This window comes from Pristiophorus japonicus, chromosome 14 (genome assembly GCF_044704955.1).
Source record: "Pristiophorus japonicus isolate sPriJap1 chromosome 14, sPriJap1.hap1, whole genome shotgun sequence".
Classification (NCBI taxonomy): Eukaryota; Metazoa; Chordata; class Chondrichthyes; family Pristiophoridae; genus Pristiophorus; species Pristiophorus japonicus.
In genome coordinates this window covers 95,007,254-95,027,208 of record NC_091990.1, presented here as the reverse complement: position 1 = coordinate 95,027,208, position 19,955 = coordinate 95,007,254, and the positions used below count along the sequence as shown (strand labels likewise).

The 19,955-nt window shown below is 45.7% G+C and overlaps 1 protein-coding gene across 1 annotated transcript in view; it reads right to left on the bottom strand.

Moving 5' to 3' along the window:
* The window catches only part of LOC139279435 (N-acetyl-beta-glucosaminyl-glycoprotein 4-beta-N-acetylgalactosaminyltransferase 1-like), a 980,786-nt gene that overhangs the window by 26,450 nt on the left and 934,381 nt on the right, over positions 1-19,955 (bottom strand). The window contains exons 18-19 of the mRNA XM_070898559.1: positions 16,694-16,847; positions 2,786-2,912 (exon numbers count right to left, since the gene is read on the bottom strand). Of these exons, the coding sequence (XP_070754660.1) occupies positions 2,786-2,912; positions 16,694-16,847 (281 nt within the window). The remainder of the gene's footprint in view (positions 1-2,785; positions 2,913-16,693; positions 16,848-19,955) is intronic.

Below are 19,955 nucleotides of genomic sequence, written 5' to 3'. Positions count from 1 at the left end.
TCAATGCTGGCCCACCCTCTCTCTCTCTCTCTCTCTCTCCTCTCTCTCTCTCACTCTCGGTCAATGCTGGCCCACTGTCTTCTCTCTCTCTCTCTCTCCTCTCTCTCTTTCGCTCTCTCTCTCTCTCTCTCTCTCTTTCTCTCGGTTATTGCTGGCCCACTCTCCTCTCTCTCTCGGTCAATGCTGGCCCACTCTCACTCTCTCTCTCTCTCGGTCAATGCTGGCCCTCTCTCTCTCTCTCTCTCCTCTCTCTTTCGCTCTCTCTCTCTCTCTCTCTCTCTTTCTCTCGGTCAATGCTGGCCCACTCTCACTCTCTCTCAGTCAATGCTGGCCCACCCTCTCTCTCTCTCTCGATCAATGCTGGCCCACTCTCTTCTCTCTCTCTCGGTCAATGCTGGCCCACTCTCTCTCTCTCTCCTCTCTCTCTGTCGGTCAATGCTGGCCCACCCTCTCTCTCTCTCTCACTCTCTCTCTCTCTCGGTCAATGCTGGCCCACTCTCTTCTCTCTCTCTCGGTCAATGCTGGCCCACTCTCTCTCTCGGTCAATGCTGGCTCTCTCTCTCTCGGTCAATGGTGGCCCTCCCTCTCTCTTTCACTCTCTCTCTTTGGGTCAATGCTGGCTTAATCTCACTGAGTCACTGTTGTTCTCTGCTCTCTCATAATGGTCTTTTCACTCTGGGCCGCTCTCTCTCTCTCTCTTCCTCCCTGGGCCAATTGTGTGTGTGTCTCTCTCTCTCTCTGGGACAATGCTGGCTCTCCCTTCCACTCTCTCTGGGTCAATGTTAGCCCATCCACTTTCTCTCTCTGGGCCATTCTCCCTCTCTCTCTCTTTCTCTCTGGGCCAATGTTGTGTGTGTGTCTCTCTCTCTCTCTCTCTCTGGGTTAATGGTGGCCCTCCCTCTCTCTCTCTGGGTCAATGCTGACTTAATCTCAATGAATCACTGTTGTTCCCTGCTCTCTCATAATGGTCTTTTATCTCTCTGGGCCTCTCCCTCACTCTCTCTCTCTCTCTGGGCCAATGATGTTTCTCTCTCTCTCTCTCTGGGTCAATGCTGGCTTAAGAGTCACTGTTGTTCCCTGCTCTCTCATAATGGTCTGTACTCTCTCTGGGCCAATCTCTCTCTCTCTGGATACTGCTGGCCCAATTTTTCTTTTTGTCCCGTTGCCTTTTTTCTTTTGCCACTACCACCAACAACCTCACATCACCAGATAACAAGAGTAGCTTCTCTGGGCACTGTGCAGTGATATGAACATCGGAACATAGAAACAGAAGTAGACCATTTAGCATCTTGACCCTGTTTGGTTATTCAATGAGATCATGACCTAACTCCATATACCCGCCTTTGGCCCATAACCCTTAATAGCTGTAGTTAACAAAAATCTATCAATCTCAGATTTAAAATTAACAATTGACTTAGCATCAACAGTCATTTGTGGAAGAGATTTCCAACTTCTACAGGTACCACCCTTTGCGTTTATAAGTATTTCCTAACTTCACTCATTAAAGGCCTGGATCTAACCTTTAGGCTATGTCTCCGAGTCCTAGACTCCAAATCAGCGGAAATAGATTCTCTCTATCTACCTCATCAGATTCCCTTAATATCTTGAAACTTCGATCAAATCAATCCTTAACCGTCTAAATTCCAGGGAATACAGCCCTAGTTTGTGTAATCTCTCCTCGTAATTTAACCCTTGGAGTCCAGGTATCATTCTGATAAATCTACGCTGCACTCCCTCTAAGGCCAATACATCCTTCCTAAGGTGCCCAGAACTCAACATAGTATCCAGGTCAAACTAGGGCTTTGTATAGCTGTAGCATAACTTCTACCCCCTTGTATTCTAGACCTCTGTAAATGCCACCATTCCATTGGCCTTTTTGATTATTTTCTGCACCTGTCCATGACATTTTAACAATCTATGTATATGGAACCCTCAGTCTTTTTGACCTAATGATCCCTTTAATTTTTTTTGAGAGAACAACCCCTTTAAGGGCATACGTGGCCCAGTCAAAATACCACACATGTGCATTTTTTTCTATTTAAAAGCCAGTGCATCGGCAGTGTGGGAGCTGCAGAGCGTTGCACGGTTGTGTAGTTTAAAGGAAACATTGCTTTGGACCTCCACTGTTTCTAGCTTTTCACTATTTAGAAAGTATTCTGATCTACCCTTTTTAGGTCCAACGTAAATGACCTCGCACTTGCCTATATTGAAATCCATTTGCCACAGTTTTGCCCATTCATTTAGTCTATTAATATCTCTAAGATTATGATTCCATCTACACTGCTTACAATGCCGCCTATCTTTGTGTCATCGGCTCTCTATCCCATCATTTAAGTAGCAAATAAATACGGTGAATAGTTGAGGCCCCAAAGCAGATCCCTGTAGGATACCACGAGACACATCCTGCCAATTAGAGCTCTTGCTCATTATCCCTACTCTTTCCTGCCACTCAGCCAATTTCCTAACTAGGTCAATAATTTGCCTTCAATTCCATGAGCTTCAACTTTAGCCAAGTCTCTTAAGGGAGACTTTATCGAATGCCTTCTGGAAGTCCAAATAAATAACATCCATAGATGTTCCCCTGTCTATTACCTTATAGCTGTGAAATCACCTTTCATGATCAGTATTGTGGCTATCCATGTTGGTCTTCCAGTTAAATCCTTAGAAAATTACATTTGTTCCATTTAATTCAAAATGCAACGGCACAAATCAATTTAAACTGAAAAATATCAAAGGATAATACAAGATAGAAGTGAGACAACCACATTTTCTCTGGTGACATTACCTGTCCAGTAGCTCCCAATCCTCTCCGCCCCATCGGTCCCGGAATTCTTCTGTGTTCATTCCTCCAATCTTGTCAAAATCACTTTTAAAGATACCAAACAGTCCAAAGCCATTTACTTCCCAGTATCCTTGAGGATGCATTAAAAGAAAAAGAGGGGTCAGTGTTTTGGACATTCAGCTTGATGTGCATGAACTGCTCAAAGAAAACGCATGGACTAATTATAACTGGCACACTGACAGCAGAGCACTTCAAGTTTGGCTGATAATACAGCTGTAGTCCATCAACATGTACTTCGGGACCTGGAATATTAGGTTCTTCATTGAAACACCTGTGAACTCATCCCTTTTTGACGTGGAAGCAAGTCATCCTCGATACGAGGGACCACCTATGATGAGTCCATCAGTGTCTAAGTGAACTAGTTGACGTGACAACGTACAAGCAACAAAACTGGAGGTGGACCTTTTATTTTTGTTTTTCCAGTCTTCACTTGAAGGTATTGATCCCTTGCTGGGGATAAGATTTTACATGTGCCCTCAGCCTTCTGATGCCTCACTCAATTGGCCATTCCTCATGTGTGACACGGAGGTTCAGCAGATTATTTGAGTATATATTGAAGATAAGTACCTGAAAGAAAACAATTTCCAGGGCTACGGTGAAAGGGCGAAGCTAGCTGACATGCTCTTGCAGAGAGCTGGCACGGGCTCAATGGTCCGAATGGCCTTCTTCCATGTTGTAACCATTCTATGATTCTATATGGACACCAAGACCAAGCCTGATCCTGACACCAACCAACATCCACATGTGTACCTTCCAACAGGGGTTAATAGATGGCTATCGACACAGATAGCTTGGATCATATTTTTCACTTACCAGCCCCTGAAGCACTTAGCCCAATTATCATCAAATTATCACACCTTTGATGTTGCCCAATCTGAGTTCAGCTAAAGCAGCTAAGATGGGGAAATTAAACCTGGAACCTTCTGGTTTGTATGGCTGGGTGACTCACTGGGCCCTTCCCACTGGGTCATGGATGGATGAGTATCTTCAAAACTGATTTCCGGGGTTTGTATTTCAAGCTTTAAAAATGAACTGATTCCAACCGGTTACATCTTTATTAGTTATCAGGAATATAGAGGTTAATGGCACCAAATTAAGATCATGACGGTAACAGTTTAATAAAATCACTCCACTTGCAGCAAGTATATTAACTGGAAAAGTAACTGATGAAATTCTCCACACCAATTGTGTCTGTTCTCGTCTAACTCTGTGATAATGAAACTGGTTTAAAAAAACGAGTTCAGAACTTTTCACCTTCGCAGTCTATCCTGCAAACCTGAAATTACAGCCATAAGGAGATTCCTTATCTGCCTGTCATGAAACACTAAGCCATGGGCGGCAAGAGAAAGATGAGGACAGTATAGGATAATAAATCACTTGCCCTGTAAAACTGTTTCCTCGCAGTAATGTGTAATATTACAATTCTGCAGCAGGAATGAGCACATTAGAAAGTGCCAGGCTGAATGCTCATCAATCCCCAAACAGCATCAGCTTCTGTCGTTCAGGAGTTTTGGCAGAAAATAATCCAAATATGATCCACTGCACTTGAATGTAACAGTATAATACATTTCTAGAGAAAAGAGCCCCAGCCTGTTCAATCTTTCCTGATAGGCATAACCTCTTATTTTTGGTATTATTCTATTAAATCTTTGTTGCACTTCTCCAGTGCCTCTATATATCGTTTTTATAATATGGAGGCCAGAAATGTTCACAGTACCCAGAGAGCGGTCTAACCAAGCTTCTGTACAAAGTTTAACATAACTTCTCTGCTTTTCAATTCCGTCCCTCTAGAAACAAACTCCAACACTTTCTTTGCTTTTTTGTGGCCTTATTAACCCGTGTCACAATTTTTAGTGATTTATGCATCTGTATCCCCAGATCCCTCTGCTCCACTACCCCAGTTAGACACTTATTTTCCAAGGAGTATGTGGCCTCCTAATTCTTCCTATCAAATGTACCACCTCACACTGATCTCTAATGAAGTTCATTTGCCAATCACATGGCCATCCTGCAAGTTTATTAATGTCTTCCTGTATTTTGTTGCAGTTCTCCTCTGTATTAACTACACACCACAATTTGGTGGCGTCCGCAAATCTTGAAATTGTACTCCCGATTTCCGACTCCAAATCATTTATGTAAAAGGTGATCAACAGTGGTCCTAGCACTGATCCGTGTGGAACACCACTTCTCACCTTTTGCAGCTAACTACCATTAACCCCTACTCTCTGTTTTGTAGCCAACTTCCTATCCATTCTGCTACTTGCCTCCTGACTCCACATGTTCTGATCTTAATCATGAGTCTACTATGCGGTACCTTATCAAAGGCCTTTTGAAAATCCAAATATATTAGGTCTACTGCATTACCCTTATCTGTTACTTCTTTAAAGAATTCAATGAGGTTGGTCAAGAATTACCTTCCCTTTTGAAATCCGTGCTGTCTACTCTTTATTATTATTGTGTTCCTAACACAGATGAGACTGCACACAGGGAGGTTAAAGTAACAGTGACCACAGTCTTTATTAAGACACTGGGATGCTGGGATCCCTTGGGACTTCAGGGGATGCGCTCCCTTGTGGCAGAACATGGGAGTGCATGCTTTACAGATGCACAACATCACTCCCCCGCAAAGTCAAATTGAAAACTATTTACAAGGTGAGGCGGCCGGGAGCCTTTCTTTCCCTGGTGGACCGCCTCGGGACAAATGTCTGTTCTGGTGTGTTGGCTGTGCCCTCGCTGGGCTGGCTGTTGTTGGCCCTGCAGGGCTGCTGGGTGAGCCTGGCCTTGCTGGGCTGTTGTGCGTGATGGGTTCGATTTCCTGGTCCAGAGTGGTGTCATTGATCCTTTGGGTGTGTGTTGTGGGCTCGAAAAAGGTGGTGTCTGCTGTGAGTTGTTCAGGGCAGTCTGTGAACCGCAGCCTTGTTTGGTCCAGGTGCTTTCTGCAAACTTGTCCATTGTCTAGTATGACTACAAACACCCTACTCCCTTCTTAAGCTATCACCGTGCCCGCAATTCACTTGGGACCATGTCCATAGTTTAGCACATACACAGTCATTCAGATCAATTTCCCGTGGCACAGTGGCGTGACCATCGTTTATATTTTGTTGCTGCCGCCTGCTCTCTACCTGATTATGCAGGTTGGGGTGAACCAACGAGAGTCAGGTTTTAAGTGTCCTTTCGTGAGTAGCACAGCCGGGGGCACCCCTGTGAGTGAGTGGGTTCGTGTGCAGTAGCTGAGCGGTACTCGGGACAGGCGGGTTTGGAGTGAGCCTTCTGTGACTCGTTCAAGGCTCTGTTTGATTGTTTGTACTGCCTGCTCTGCCTGCCCATTGGAGGCTGGTTTAAAACGGGGCCAAGGTGACATGTTTGATCCCATTGCGGGTCATGAATTCTTTAAATTCGGCACTAGTGAAACATGGCCCACAGTCACTGACTAGTATGTCAGGCAGGCCATGGGTGGCAAACATGGCCCTCAGGCTTTCAATGGTGGCGGTGGCAGTGCTTCCTGACATTATTTCATATTCAATCCATTTTGAAAAAGCATCCAGGAACATTTTACCGAGATATGGGCTCGCATAGTTGACATGGATCTTTGACCATGGTCTGGAGGGCCAGGGCCACAAACTTAGTGGTGCCTCTCTGGGCGCGTTGCTCAACTGAGCATACACGCTGCATTGCCGTACACAGGACTGTAAGTCAGAGTCAATACTGGGCCACCACACGTGGGATCTGGCTATCGCTTTCATCATTACTATACCCGGGTGTGTGCTGTGGAGATCCGAGATGAACGACTCCCTGCCCTTTTTGGATAGCACGATGTGGTTACCCCACAACAGGCAGTCTGCCTGAATGGACAGCTCATCCTTTCGCCGCTGGATTAGCTGTTGCATTTCAACGGGGATGCTGGCCCAGCTCCCATGCAGTACACAGTTTTTTTACTAGGGACAGCAGAGGATCTTGGCTGGTCCAGGTCCTAATCTGGCAGGCCGTGACAGGTGATTGATCATTTTCAAACGCTTCCATGACCATCAACAAGTCTGTGGGCTGCTCCACCATCAACAAGTTTGCAGGCTGCGCCATTTCCACCCCCGTGGTGGGCAATGGTAGCCGACTGAAAACATTCACACAGTTCTTGGTGCCTGGCCTGTGGCGGATGGTATAGTTATATGCTGATAGCGCGAGTGCCCACCTTTGTATGCGGGCTGAGGCATTAGTATTTATCCACTTGTTTTCAGTGAACAGGGATATGAGGGGCTTGTGATCGGTTTCCAGCTCAAATTTGAGGCCAAACAGGTACTGATGTATTTTCTTTACCCTGAACACACATGCTAATGCCTCTTTCTCAATCATGCTGTCGGCCCTCTTGGCCTTAGACAAGCTCCTGGAGGCATACGCAACAGGTTGCAACATCCCCGCAACGTTAGCTTGTTGTAATACAAACCCGACTCCATACGACAACGCATCACATGCTAGCACAAGTCTTTTACACGGGTTATACAATACAAGCAGCTTGTTGAAGCATAAAATATTTCTGGCTTTCTCAAAAGCAATTACTTGTTTTTTTTCCCCATACCCAGTTCTCACGTTTACGCAATAACACATGTAGGGGCTCTAAGAGGGTGCTTAACCCCGGTAGGAAGCTACCAAAATAGTTGAGGAGTCCCAGGAACGACCACAGCTCCGTGACGATCTGTGGCCTGGGCGCGTTCCTGATAGCCTCTGTCTTGGCGTCTGTGGGCCAAATGCCGTCCACCGCGATCTTTCACCCCAAAAACTCCGCTTCTGTTGCCATGAAGACGCATTTCAATCTCTTCAGCCGCAGCCCTACGCGATCCAGTCGTGGAAGGACTTCCTCCAGGTTTTGTATGTGGTCGACGGTGTCCGAACCCGTGACCAATATGTCGTCCTGAAAAACCACCGTGCGTGGTACTGACTTGAGTAGGCTCTCCATGTTTCTCTGGAAGATCGCTGCAGCCGACCGAATTCCGAACGGGCATCTGTTGTCGATGAACAGCCCCTTGTGCGTGTTGATGCAGGTGAGGCCCTTCGAAGACTCCTCCAGCTCCTGCGTCATGTAGGCCGAAGTCAGGTTGAGCTTGGTGAACGTCTTGCCTCCTGCCTTCGTCGCAAATAGGTCGTCTGCCTTAGGTAGTGGGTCTTGGTCATGTAGCGAGAAATGATTAATAGTTACTTTATAATCGCCGCAAATCCTGACCGTGCCATCACTTTTGAGTACTGGAACAATCGGGCTGGCCCACTCGCTGAATTCCACTGCGGAGATGATGTCCTCGTGTTGCAGCCTGTCCAGCTCTATTTCCACGCTCTCCCTCATCATGTGAGGTACCGCTCGCACCTTGTGGTGAATGGGTCATGCCTCTGGGACCAAGTGGATCCGCACCTTCGTCCCGGAAAAGTTTCTAATGCCTGGCTCAAAAAAGGAAGGAAATTTGTTAAGAACCTGGGTACATGAGGCCTCATTGACATGTGATAGCGCTCGGATGTCATCCCAGTTCCAACGGATTTTGCCCAGCCAGCTCCTTCCAAGCAGTGTGGGGCCATCCCCCGGGACAATCCAGAGTGGCAGTTCATGCACTGTGCCCTTGTAGGTGACCTTGACCATGGCGTTGCCCAGGACAGTGATGAGCTCTTTGGTGTTTCGTGCGGATGGTGCTCAGGGCTGGTCTGAGTGCCTTGTGCACCACAGTCTCTCAAACATCATTTTACTCATGATGGATTGGCTAGCGCCAGTGTCTAGTTCCATGGCTACGGGTAAGCCATTCAATTTTACATTTAGCATTTTGGTGGACATTTCGTCAAAAATGTGTGCACCCCGTGTGCTTCAGCATCTGCCTCCTCTCGCTGAGGCTCAAAATTACTTTGATCCACCATGGACCGATCTTCCTCTGCCATGTGGTGGTTAGCAGGTTTTGCAGAGCTTGTAGCTCGTTTGCAAGCTCATTGGAGGTGTCCCATTGTTCCACAGCTCTTGCAAACATACCCTTTGAAGTGGCATGAATAGGCTGAATGGAAGCCTCCACAACGCCAACAAGGTGTGAATTGCCTTGCATTCATCCTTTGTTGCGGACTCTGAGTCATCTGAGTCACCTGAGGCCTGCTGGCTGTTGCAGACTCGTGGTTTCTGCCCTGTACATTTCTGCTCGCAAACACAGTTCCAGTTAATTTATGAACATTGCTAGCATTTGTGTGTTGAGAGATTTGTTTGGTGTTATCACTGGTGGACAGAAACGCCTATGCTATCACAATGGCCTTACTGAGGGTCGGTGTCTTTACAGTCAAAAGTTTTCATAGGATGGTCTCGTGGCCAATGCCCATGTACAAAAAAGTCTCTGAGCATTTGCTCCAGGTAGGCATCAAACTCACATTGTCCTGCAAGTTGCTTTAGCTCGACGACGTAGCTCGCCACTTCCTGACTTTCAGATCGCTGGCACGTGTAGAACTGATACCTCGCCATCAGCACGCTCTCCCTCGGGTGAAGATGCTCCTGAACCAGTGTACACAGCTCCTCATATGACTTATCTGTGGGTTTCACCAGAGCCAGAACATCCTTCATGAGTCTGTAGGTCGGTGCCCCGCAGACCGTGAGGAGGACCGCTCTCGTTTTTGCAATGCTTCCTTCTCCGTCTAGCTCGTTGGCTACAAATTACTGGTCTAGACCTTCGACATAGGCTTCCCAGTCCTCACCCTCCGAGAACTTCTCCAGGATGCCAACAGTTTGCTGCATCTTTGCGTTGGATTTGTTTCCTCGTCGCCAGTTATTGTGTTGCTAACACAGATGAGACTACACACAGGGAAGTTAAAGTAACAGTGTCCTCAGTCTTTATTAAGACACTCCAGAGTGAGGAACAGGCCTTAGAGGCCTTATATACAGTGCTCCCAAGGGATGCTGAGATCCCTTGAGACTTCAAGGGATGCGCTCCCTGGTGGTGGAACATGCTTTACAGATACACAACAATTATATTTTCAGTTTATTTTAGATGTTTTTCTATTACATCTTTGAGTAAGGATTCCATCATCTTTCCTCCCACCCTCATTAAGTTAATTAGTCACTGGTTCCCTGGACTTGTTCTATCTATCTTTTTAAATATAGGAATCACATTAGCTGTCCACCAGTCGTCTGGCATGTAATCCTTTTCTAATGAATTTTTATAGCCATGTAATAGTGCCTCTGCTTTCTTTTCCCTCACTTCTTTTAAATTGAAGCAACTGGCACCAATATATGATCTGCTGTTCCTGCTATTGTGCATGAGTTTGTTGTGACCTTGGCTGCAGCAAGTAACTTGTTGAGATTTCCATAACCCTAGGTACTGTGACATTCATCCAAACCTGTGTGGATGGATGGGTGGGATTTTAGTGTGTGGACATTACCTTTAGACTTTAGAACATAACAACATAAGAAATAGGAGCAGGAGTAGGCCATATGGCCCCTCGAGCCTGTTCTGCCATTCAATAAGATCATGGCTGATTATCGACCTCAAATCCACTTTCCCGCCCATCTCCATATCCCTTGATTTGCCAAGAGTCCAAAAATCTATCTATCTGAGCCTTGAATATGCTCAAAGCCTCAGGAACCACAGCCCTCTGGGGCAGAGAATTCCAAAGATTTACAACCTTCCGAGTGAAGAAATACCTCCTCATCTCAGTCTAAAATGGCCTACCCTTTATCCTGAGACTATGCCCCTTAATTCTAGACACTCCAGCCAGGGGAAATTAACTCTCAGCATCTACCCTGTCAATCCCCTTCAGAATCTTGTATGTTTCCTTGAGATCACCGCTCATCCTTCTAAACTCGAGAGTATCGGCCCATTCTACACAATCATCATCATCATAGGCAGTCCCTCGGAATTGAGGAAGGCTTGCTTCCACTCATAAAATGAGTCCTTAGGTGGCTGAATAGTCCAATACGAGAGCCACAATCCCTGTCACAGGGGGCAGATAGTCGTTGAGGGTAAGGGAGGGTAGGACAGATTTGCCGAATGCTCTTTCCACTGCCTGTGCTTGATTTCTGCATGCTCTCAAGGTGCGATGAGACTCAAGGTGCTCAGCACCCTCCCGGATGCACTTCCTCCACTTAGGGCGGTCTTTGGCCAGGGACTCCTAGGTGTCGGTGAGGATGTTGCACTTTATCAAGGAGGCTTTGAGGGTACCCTTGTAATGTTTCCTCTGCCCACCTTTGGCTTATTTTTCGTGATGGAGTTCCGAGTAGAGCGCTTGCTTTGGGAGTCTCGTGTCTGGCATGTGGACAGTGTGGCCTGCCCAGCAGAGCTGATCAAGTGTGATCAGTGCTTCAATGCTGGGGATGTTGGCCTGGTTGAGGATGCTAACGTTGGTGCTTCTGTCCTCCCAGGGAATTTGTAAGATCTTGCGGAGACATCGTTGGTGGTATTTATGCAACGACTTGAGGTGTCTATTGTACATGGTCCATGTCTCTGAGCCATACAGGAGGGCGGGTATTAATACAGCCCTATAGACCATGAGCATGCTGGCAGATTTGAGGCCTGGTCTTTGAAAACTCTTTTTCTCAGGTGGCCAAAGGCTGCACTGGGGCACTGGAGGCGGTGTTGAATCTCGTCATCAATGTCTGCTCTTGTTGATAAGAGGCTCCCGAGGTATGGGAAATGGTCTATGTTGTCCAGGGCCGTGGCGTGGATCTTGATGACTGGAGGGCAGTGCTGTATGGGGAGCGGCCACAGGAGCTGCCAGCGGGAGTTTGAGGAGCGGCCCATAAAAGAGTGCGACCCATCGGGGAGCGGCCACAGGAGCTGCCAGCAGGAGTTCGAGGAGTGGCCCATAAAAGGGCGTAACCATTGGGAAGCGGCCACAGAAGCAGCCAGCGGGAGTTCGAGGAGGGACCCAAAAAAGGGCGCAACTGTCAGGAAGCGGCCACAGGAGCAGCCAGCGGGAGTTCGAGGAGCCAGCTGGTGCAGGGGCAGGGGCAGAAGGTAAACAAAGAATTAAAATGAAATCGAAGTGTGATGTCACAGCTAAGCGGGTAAGTGATTGGCTGGTGGATTGGTGAATATTTGTTCTTTTCCTTCTTTTCTTATCAGTAGGAAACCTTTGGCATTGTTGCCAAATTAAGTTAATCTAAGGGTTAAGTCATGGCAGGAGAGCCCAGACCTGTATCATGCTCCTCCTGTGCTATGTGGGAAATCAGGGACGCTACCAGTGTCCCTGACTACTATGTGTGCAGGAAGTGTGTCCAACTGCAGCTCCTGACAGACCGCATTGTGGCACTGGAGCTGCGCATGGACTCACTCTGGTGCATCCGCGATGCTGAGGATGTCGTGAATAGCACGTTTGTGGTTACACCGCAGGTAAAGGTTACTCAGGCAGATAGGGAATGGGTGACCATCAGACAAAGCAGTGGAAGGAAGGTAGTGCATGGGTCCCCTGCAGTCATCTCCCTCCAAAACAGATACATCATTTTGGGTACTGTGGGGAGATGACTCATCAAGGGAAGGCAGCAGCAGTCAAGTTCATGGCACCATGGGTGGCTTTGCTGCACAGGAGGGCAGGAAAAAGAGTGGGAGAGCTATCGTGATAGGGGATTCTACTGTAAAGAGAACAGATAGGCATTTCTGCGGCCGCAAACGAGACTCCAGTATGGTATGTTGCCTCCCTGGTGCAAGAGTTAAGGATGTCTCTTGCAGCTGCAGCGCATTCTGGAGGGGGAGGGGGAAAAGCAAGTTGTCGTGGTGCATATAGTTACCAACAATATAGGTAAATTCCTACAAGTGAATTTGGGGAGCTCGGAGTTAAAATTAAAAAGTAGGACCTCAAAGGTAGTAATCTCAGGATTGCTACCAGTGCCATGTGCTAGTCAGAGTAGGAATTGTAGGATAGTTCAGATGAATACGTGGCTTGAGGAATGGTGCAAGGGGGAGGGATTCACATTCCTGGGGCATTGGAACCGGTTCTGGGGGAGGTGGGACCAGTACACACTGGACAGTCTGCACCTGGGCAGGACCGGAACCTATGTCCTAGGCGGAGTGTTTGCTAGTGCTGTTGGGGAGAGGTTAAACTAATATAGCAGGGAGATGGGAACCTATGCAGGGAGGCAGAGGGAAGTAAAAAGGGGGCAGAAGCAAAAGGTAGGAAGGAGAAAAGCAAGAATGGAGGGCAGAGAAATCAAGGGAAAAAATTAAAAAGGGCCACATTACAACATAATTCTAAAAGGACAAAGAGTGATAAAAAAAAAAGCCTGAAGGCTCTGAGTCTCAATGCGAGGAGCATTCGTAATAAGGTGGATGACTTAACTATGCAGATAGCTGTTAATGGATATGATGTAATTGGGATTACAGAGTAATGGCTCCACGGTAACCAAGGCTGGGACCTCAACATCCGGGATATTCAATATTCAAGAAGGATAGACAGGAAGGAAAACGAGGTGGGGTAGCATTAATGGTTAAAGAGGAGGTTAACGCAATAGTAAGGAAGGACATTAGCTTGGATGATGTGAAATCTATATGGGTAGAGCTGCGAAACACCAAAGGGCAGAAAACGTTAGTGGGAGTTGTGTACAGACCACCAAATAGTAGTAGAAAGGTTGGGGATGGCATCAAACAGGAAATTAGGGATGCAATAAGGGTACAGTAGTTATCATGGGTGACTTTAACCTACATATTGATTGGGCTAATCAAACTGGTAGCAATACTGTGGAGGAGGATTTCCTGGATTGTATAAGTGATGGTTTTCTCGACCAATATGTCGAGGAACCAACTAGAGAGCTGGCCATCCTAGACTGGGTCTTGTGTAACGAGAGAGGATTATTTAGCAATCTGGTCATGTGTGGCTCCTTGGGGAAAAGTGACCATAATATGGTAGAATTCTTCAGTAGGATGGAGAGCAACACAGTTAATTCAGAGACTAGGATCCTGAACTTAAAGAAAGGAAACTTCGATGGTATGAGATGTGATTTGGCTAGGATAGACTAGCGAATGATACTTAAATGGTTGATGGTGGATAGGCAATGGCAGACATTTAAAGATCACATGGATGAACTTCAACAACTGTACATCCGTTTGGCGTAAATATAGAACATGAAAGGTGGCTCAACCATGGCTAACAAGGGAAATTAGGGATAGTGTTAAATCCAAGGAAGAATCATATAAATTGACCAGAAAAAGCAGCAAACCTGAGGACTGGGAGAAATTTAGAATTCAGCAGAGGAGGACTAAGGGTTTAATTAGGAGGGGGAAAATAGAGTATAAGAGTAAGCTTGCAGGGAACATAAAAACTGACTGCAAAAGCTTCTATAGATATGTGAAGAGAAAAAGATTAGTGAAGACTGATGTAGGTCCCTTGCAGTCAGAATCAGGTGAATTCATAATGGGGAACAAGGAAATGGAAGACCAATTGAACAAATACTTTGGTTCTGTCTTCACTAAGGAAGACACAAATAACCTCCCGAAAATACTAGGGGATCGAGGGTCTAGCGGGAAGGAGGAACTGAGGGAAATCCTTATTAGTCAGGAAATGGTGTTTGGGAAACTGATGGGACTAAAGGCCGATAAATCCCCAGAGCCTGATAGTCTGCATCCCAGAGTACTTAAGGAAGTGGCCCTAGAAATAGTAGATGCATTGGTAGTCATTTTCCAAAATTTCATGGACTCTGGATCAGTACCTATGGATTGGAGGGTAGCTAATGTAACCCCACTTTTTAAAAAAGGAGGGAGAGAGAAAAATTATAGACCGGTTAGCCTGACATCAGTGGTGGGGAAAATGCTGGAATCAATTATTAAAGATGTAATAGCTGCACATTTGGAAAGCAGTGACAGGATCGGTCCAAGTCAGCATGGATTTATGAAAGGGAAATCATGCTTGACAAATCTTCTAGAGTTTTTTGAGGCAGTAACTAGTAGAGTGGATAAGGGAGAACCAGTGGATGTGGTGTATTTGGACTTTCAAAAGGCATTTGACAAGGTCCCACACAAGAGATTATTAGTGTGCAAAATTAAAGCACGTGGTATTGGGGGTAATGTACTGACGTGGATAGAGAACTGGTTGGCAGACAGGAAGCAGAGAGTCGGGATAAACTGGTCCTTTTCAGAATGGCAGGCAGTGACTTGTCGGGTGCTGCAAGGTTCAGTGCTGGGACTCCAGCTATTTGCAATATACATTAATGATTTAGACAAAGGAATTGAATGTACTATCTCCAAGTTTGCAGATGACATTAAGCTGGGTGGCAGTGTGAGCTATGAGGAGGATGCTAAGAGGCTGCAGGGTGACTTGGACAGGTTAGGTGAATGGGCAAATGCATGGCAGATGCAGAATAATGTGGATAAATGTGAGGTTATCCACTTTGGTGGCAAAAATAGGAAGGCAGATTATTATATGAATGGTGACAGATTAGTAAAAGGGGAGGTACAACGAGACCTGGGTGTCATGTTACATCAGTCACTGAAGGTAGGCATGCAGGTACAACAGGCAGTAAAGAATGCAAATGGCATGCTGGTCTTCATAGCGAGAGGATTTGAGTATAGGAGCAGGGAGATCTTACTGCAGTTGTACAGGGCTTTGACAAGACCACACCTTGAGTATTGTGCGCAATTTTGGTCCTCTAATATGAGGAAGGACGTGCTTGCTATTGAGGGAGTGCAGTAAAGGTTCACCAGACTGATTTCTGGGATGGCAGGACTGACATGTGAAGAAAGACTGGATCGGCTAGGCTTATACTCACTGGAATTTAGAAGAATGAGAGGGGATCTCATAGAAACATGCAAAATTATGACAGGACTGGACAGGTTAGATGCAGGAAGAATGTTCCCGATGTTGGGGAAGCCCAGAACCAGGGGTCACAGTCTAAGGTAAGCCATATAGGACCGAGATGAGGAGAAACTTTTTCACCCAGAGAGTGGTGAATCTGTGAAATTCTCTACCACAGAAAGTTGTTGATTCCATTTCATTGGATATATTCAAGAGGGAGTTAGATGTGGCCCTTGCGGCTCAGGGGATTAGGGAGTATGGAGAGAAGGCGGGAGTGGGGTACTGAAGTTGCATGATCAGCCATCATCATATTGAATGACGGTGCAGGCTCGAAGGGCCGAATGGCCTGCTCCTGCACCTATTTTCTATGTTCCTGTTTCTCTGTCTCTACGCACACTGAGCTGCCTTAAAATATGGGATTGGAAGTATCCTCGGGCTAATTTTCAGCATCAGCCCTCAGCAGCTGATGTGGCCAGTGGACTAGGCCAGGTCCATTTGCCCTGCACTCTGATCCTCTGTAGGCAAGGTTCTCAAGTACATCAAGAATGCAAACATCTTTTTTTGTTACTTGTGGGGCAGCTGAAGCAGAAGAATCGTTATAAGGATTCTCTGTGAACACCAGGTGAAGTCATAAACCGGGTCACGATAGACTCCCACCAGTAAGGGAGCATCTGAAGGCTCCGATAAATAAATAGGTTGGGACTGTGAATATGGCCATCACACTCAGTCCCAGTAAATATCGCTTGGATGGGATCTCTCAAGAGAACAATCGTCCCCAAGAGCCTTGAACTGGCTGACCGGGAGGAAAACCTTCTGTTGGCAAATTTAGAAAACAAAAAGCTTCTCTCTATCATTAAAGTGTCAATCGTAAGATACATATGGATGAACAAAGCCATTGAGCTCACCCATCCAGAAAGAATCTACAGACCCCTCCATCACAATATCTAATTATTTGAAAAAATAATTTCAGCATTTTAGTCTCTACTACCCTACCCAGTATGCTGAAGGAAGAATATACTCAAGTGGTGTGTGTGTGTGGCCAAATGAAAGTAAGGTGTGACCTCCCGCCATGTGATGATAACCACATACAAAGATGGAAGGTGAGCTGCCTGCCAGAGGGTCACTTACCATCAGGCTCACTGGGAGAACTGCCGCAGCCCAGTCGCATCACAATAGGGGCATAAGCCAGTTTCCCTTCTATACAGTGCTTTCGGATATTGTCTATGATGCTGATGGGGAAGTGGATGTGCAGATCACACAGGAACAGAATCGTGTGGTTGTCCTGAAAGAGGGAGACAGACACAACATCACATTATTCCATATAACATAGGCACTTCTAAACTCTTTTAACCCCGATAGGGAAAGGAACTATCCTCAACTGGCACACAATCAAGGTTAAAAGGCTAGTTTGGAGAAAGAAAAAACACATTGTGCCCATTGAGTTTGCTCCTTCCAACAGACCAAGTACATAAGGTCATGGACTCTCCATTGGCTCCAAACAGCCATTCATCCAGGGCACAGCTGACAAAATGACAGCGTCAGCACCAGTAAATTAAATAAAGGTGTCAGCCTCAGCTCAGAGAGTAGCACTCTCGCCTCTGAGTCCAAAGGTTGTGGGTTCAGGCCCCACTCCTAAGACTTGAGCACAAAAATCTAGGCTGATACTCCAGTGCAGTACTGAAGGAATGCTACACTGTCAGAGGTGCCGTCTTTCAGATTAGATGTTAAAGCTCTCAGGTGGACGTAATATATCCCACAGCACTATTCGAAGAAGAGCAGAGGAATTCATCCCAGTGTCCTGGCCAACATTTATCCTTCAACCAACAACTAAAAGAGATGATGTGATCATTTATCTCATTGCTTTTTGTGGGAGCTTGCTGTGCACAAATGGGACTGCCATGTTTCCTACTTTACAACAGTGATTGCACTTCAAAAGTACTTCATTGATTGCAAAGCACTTTGGGACATCCTGAAGGTCATGAGAGGTGATATATATATATAAATGCAAGTCTTTCCTTCTTTAAAGAAAGACAGAGGCCGAGATAGCGAGAATAGTGTAGTAAGTTACAGAATAAAATGATTATGCCTCTCCCAATGATTCTAAATCCCTCAGCTGTTACCAACTCCTCCCTCATGGATAACCTACAATTATTATTTTTTAGTCTTGCCTCCTCCCTGAAGGTGATGGGGATGGCTCCGTATGGCGATAAATTCCCCATTATTTATTTGTATCCCTCAAAACAAACTGTCGACAGGCTACTCAACTGTAAAGAGCATCACAGATCACATTCTCACCTAACTTTCACACACATATCTTCCACCGGGGTCACTCGTGATCAGGAGTGGGAAACCTAACCGATTTTCTCCCTTCCCTAGCACAAGGTTGTAAAGCCTATCTTAACACCCACTGCTAACTCAGCACAGCTCAGGAACTGAATCCGATACCTTAGAATCTTATCACTATACTGGTAGGCAGGGTTGCCTTACCCACTAGGCCAGTGAGAGGGTTGGGAAGCTATATTGTTTGGCTTTTAACAGTATTAAAATGGTTCTATTGTGCTGCATTGGATGAGGAAGGCCAAGTGACCAATTCTCATCCATCCCGAACTAACCTACAGTGCCTCCATCACAACATGCAACTGTTTCTTAAATGTTTTTGTCTCCATCAACTTTCTTCCAAGTCCATTCCGCATATTACTCTGTGTAAAGAACTTTTTGATGTTTGCAAGTTTGAACCTCCAGTAGTAGTTTAATCTGAAATAGCATTCTGCATTTACTTTCTCTGTCTTATGTAGTTCCATAAGATCATCTCCTTATCAGGCCAAAATAGAAAGTAAATACAAAGCTCCAGCCAAGCACAGAGGCTGTAGTATTCTCGATAGGGACAGTTTCCAGAAGGTGGAAATGTTAAAGGAATTTATCAAAGCAACCCAGAGCTAGCAATTTCCCATCATACTGTAGTGTCGCATCTTTCTCTTTGAGAGCGAGGTAGAGAGAAAGAGACACAAAGAGATATGGACACAAATTGAGAGAGGTGTTATTAAGCTTTTCTAGTTCATTTCCTGCGTCATTGTTCGTGAAACACTTTTGGAAGTTCTTTTATGTGCTATCTTGTCTGTAAGTGAGAAGATAGAAGTGGGCAGATGAATAAATGGACACTTTCTTGCAGTATAAATAGATTTAGAGAAAATAGCAAATTAGTTTCCAGTGGTGACAGTAAAGTAATGGAGTACTTCACAATGTCAGACAGTGTGTGTCCACCATCGCTGGACAGGGGCACCCACCCTACATTCTGATACCTACTGAACAATAAGATCAGTTTCATGAGGGTTTTTTTTCAAGTTGCACTGAAAGCAAAAAGTAAGAAAATAATGAATTTTAATATACTGAAGGAAATCTCAGGATTATGTATTCGTCTTTTAGATTTAATATGATAGAAATATCCTATAGACTGGAAGTTAGCTAATGTAACACCACTGTTTAAAAAAGGAGGGAGAGAGAAAACAGATATTATAGACCGGTTGGCCTGAAATCAGTAGTGGGGAAAATGTTGGAATCAATTATTAAAGATGAAATAGCAGCACATTTGGAAAGCAGTGACAGGATCGGTCCAAGTCAGCATGGATTTATGAAAGGGAAATCATGCTTGACAAATCTTCTGGAATTTTTTGAGGATGTAACTATTAGAGTGGACAAGGGAGAACCAGTGGATGTGGTGTATTTGGACTTTCAAAAGGCTTTTGACAAGGTCCCACACAAGAGATTGGTGTGCAAAATCAAAGCACATGGTATTGGGGGTAATGTAGTGATGTGGATAGAGAACTGGTTGGCAGACAGGAAGCAGAGAGTCGGGATAAATGGATCCTTTTCAGAATGGCAGGTTGTGACTAGTGGAGTACCGCAAGGCTCAGTGCTGGGACCCCAGCTCTTTACAATATACATTAATGATTTAGATGAAGGAATTGAGTGTAATATCTCCAAGTTTGCAGATGACATTAAACTGGGTGGCGGTGTGAGCTGTGAGGAGGATGCTAAAAGGCTGCAGGGTGACTTGGACAGGTTAGGTGAGTGGGCAAATGCATGGCAGATGCAGTATAATGTGGATAAATGTGAGGTTATCCACTTTGGGAGCAAAAACACGAAGGCAGAATATTATCTGAATGGCGGCAGATTAGGAAAAGGGGGAGGTACAACGAGACCTGGGTGTCATGGTTCATCAGTCATTGAAAGTTGGCATGCAGGTACAGCAGGCGGTGAAGAAGGCAAATGGTATGTTGGCCTTCATAGCTAGGGGATTTGAGGATAGGAGCAGGGAGGTCTTACTGCAGTTGTACAGGGCCTTGGTGAGGCCTCATCTGGAATAGTGTGTTCAGTTTTGGTCTCCTAATCT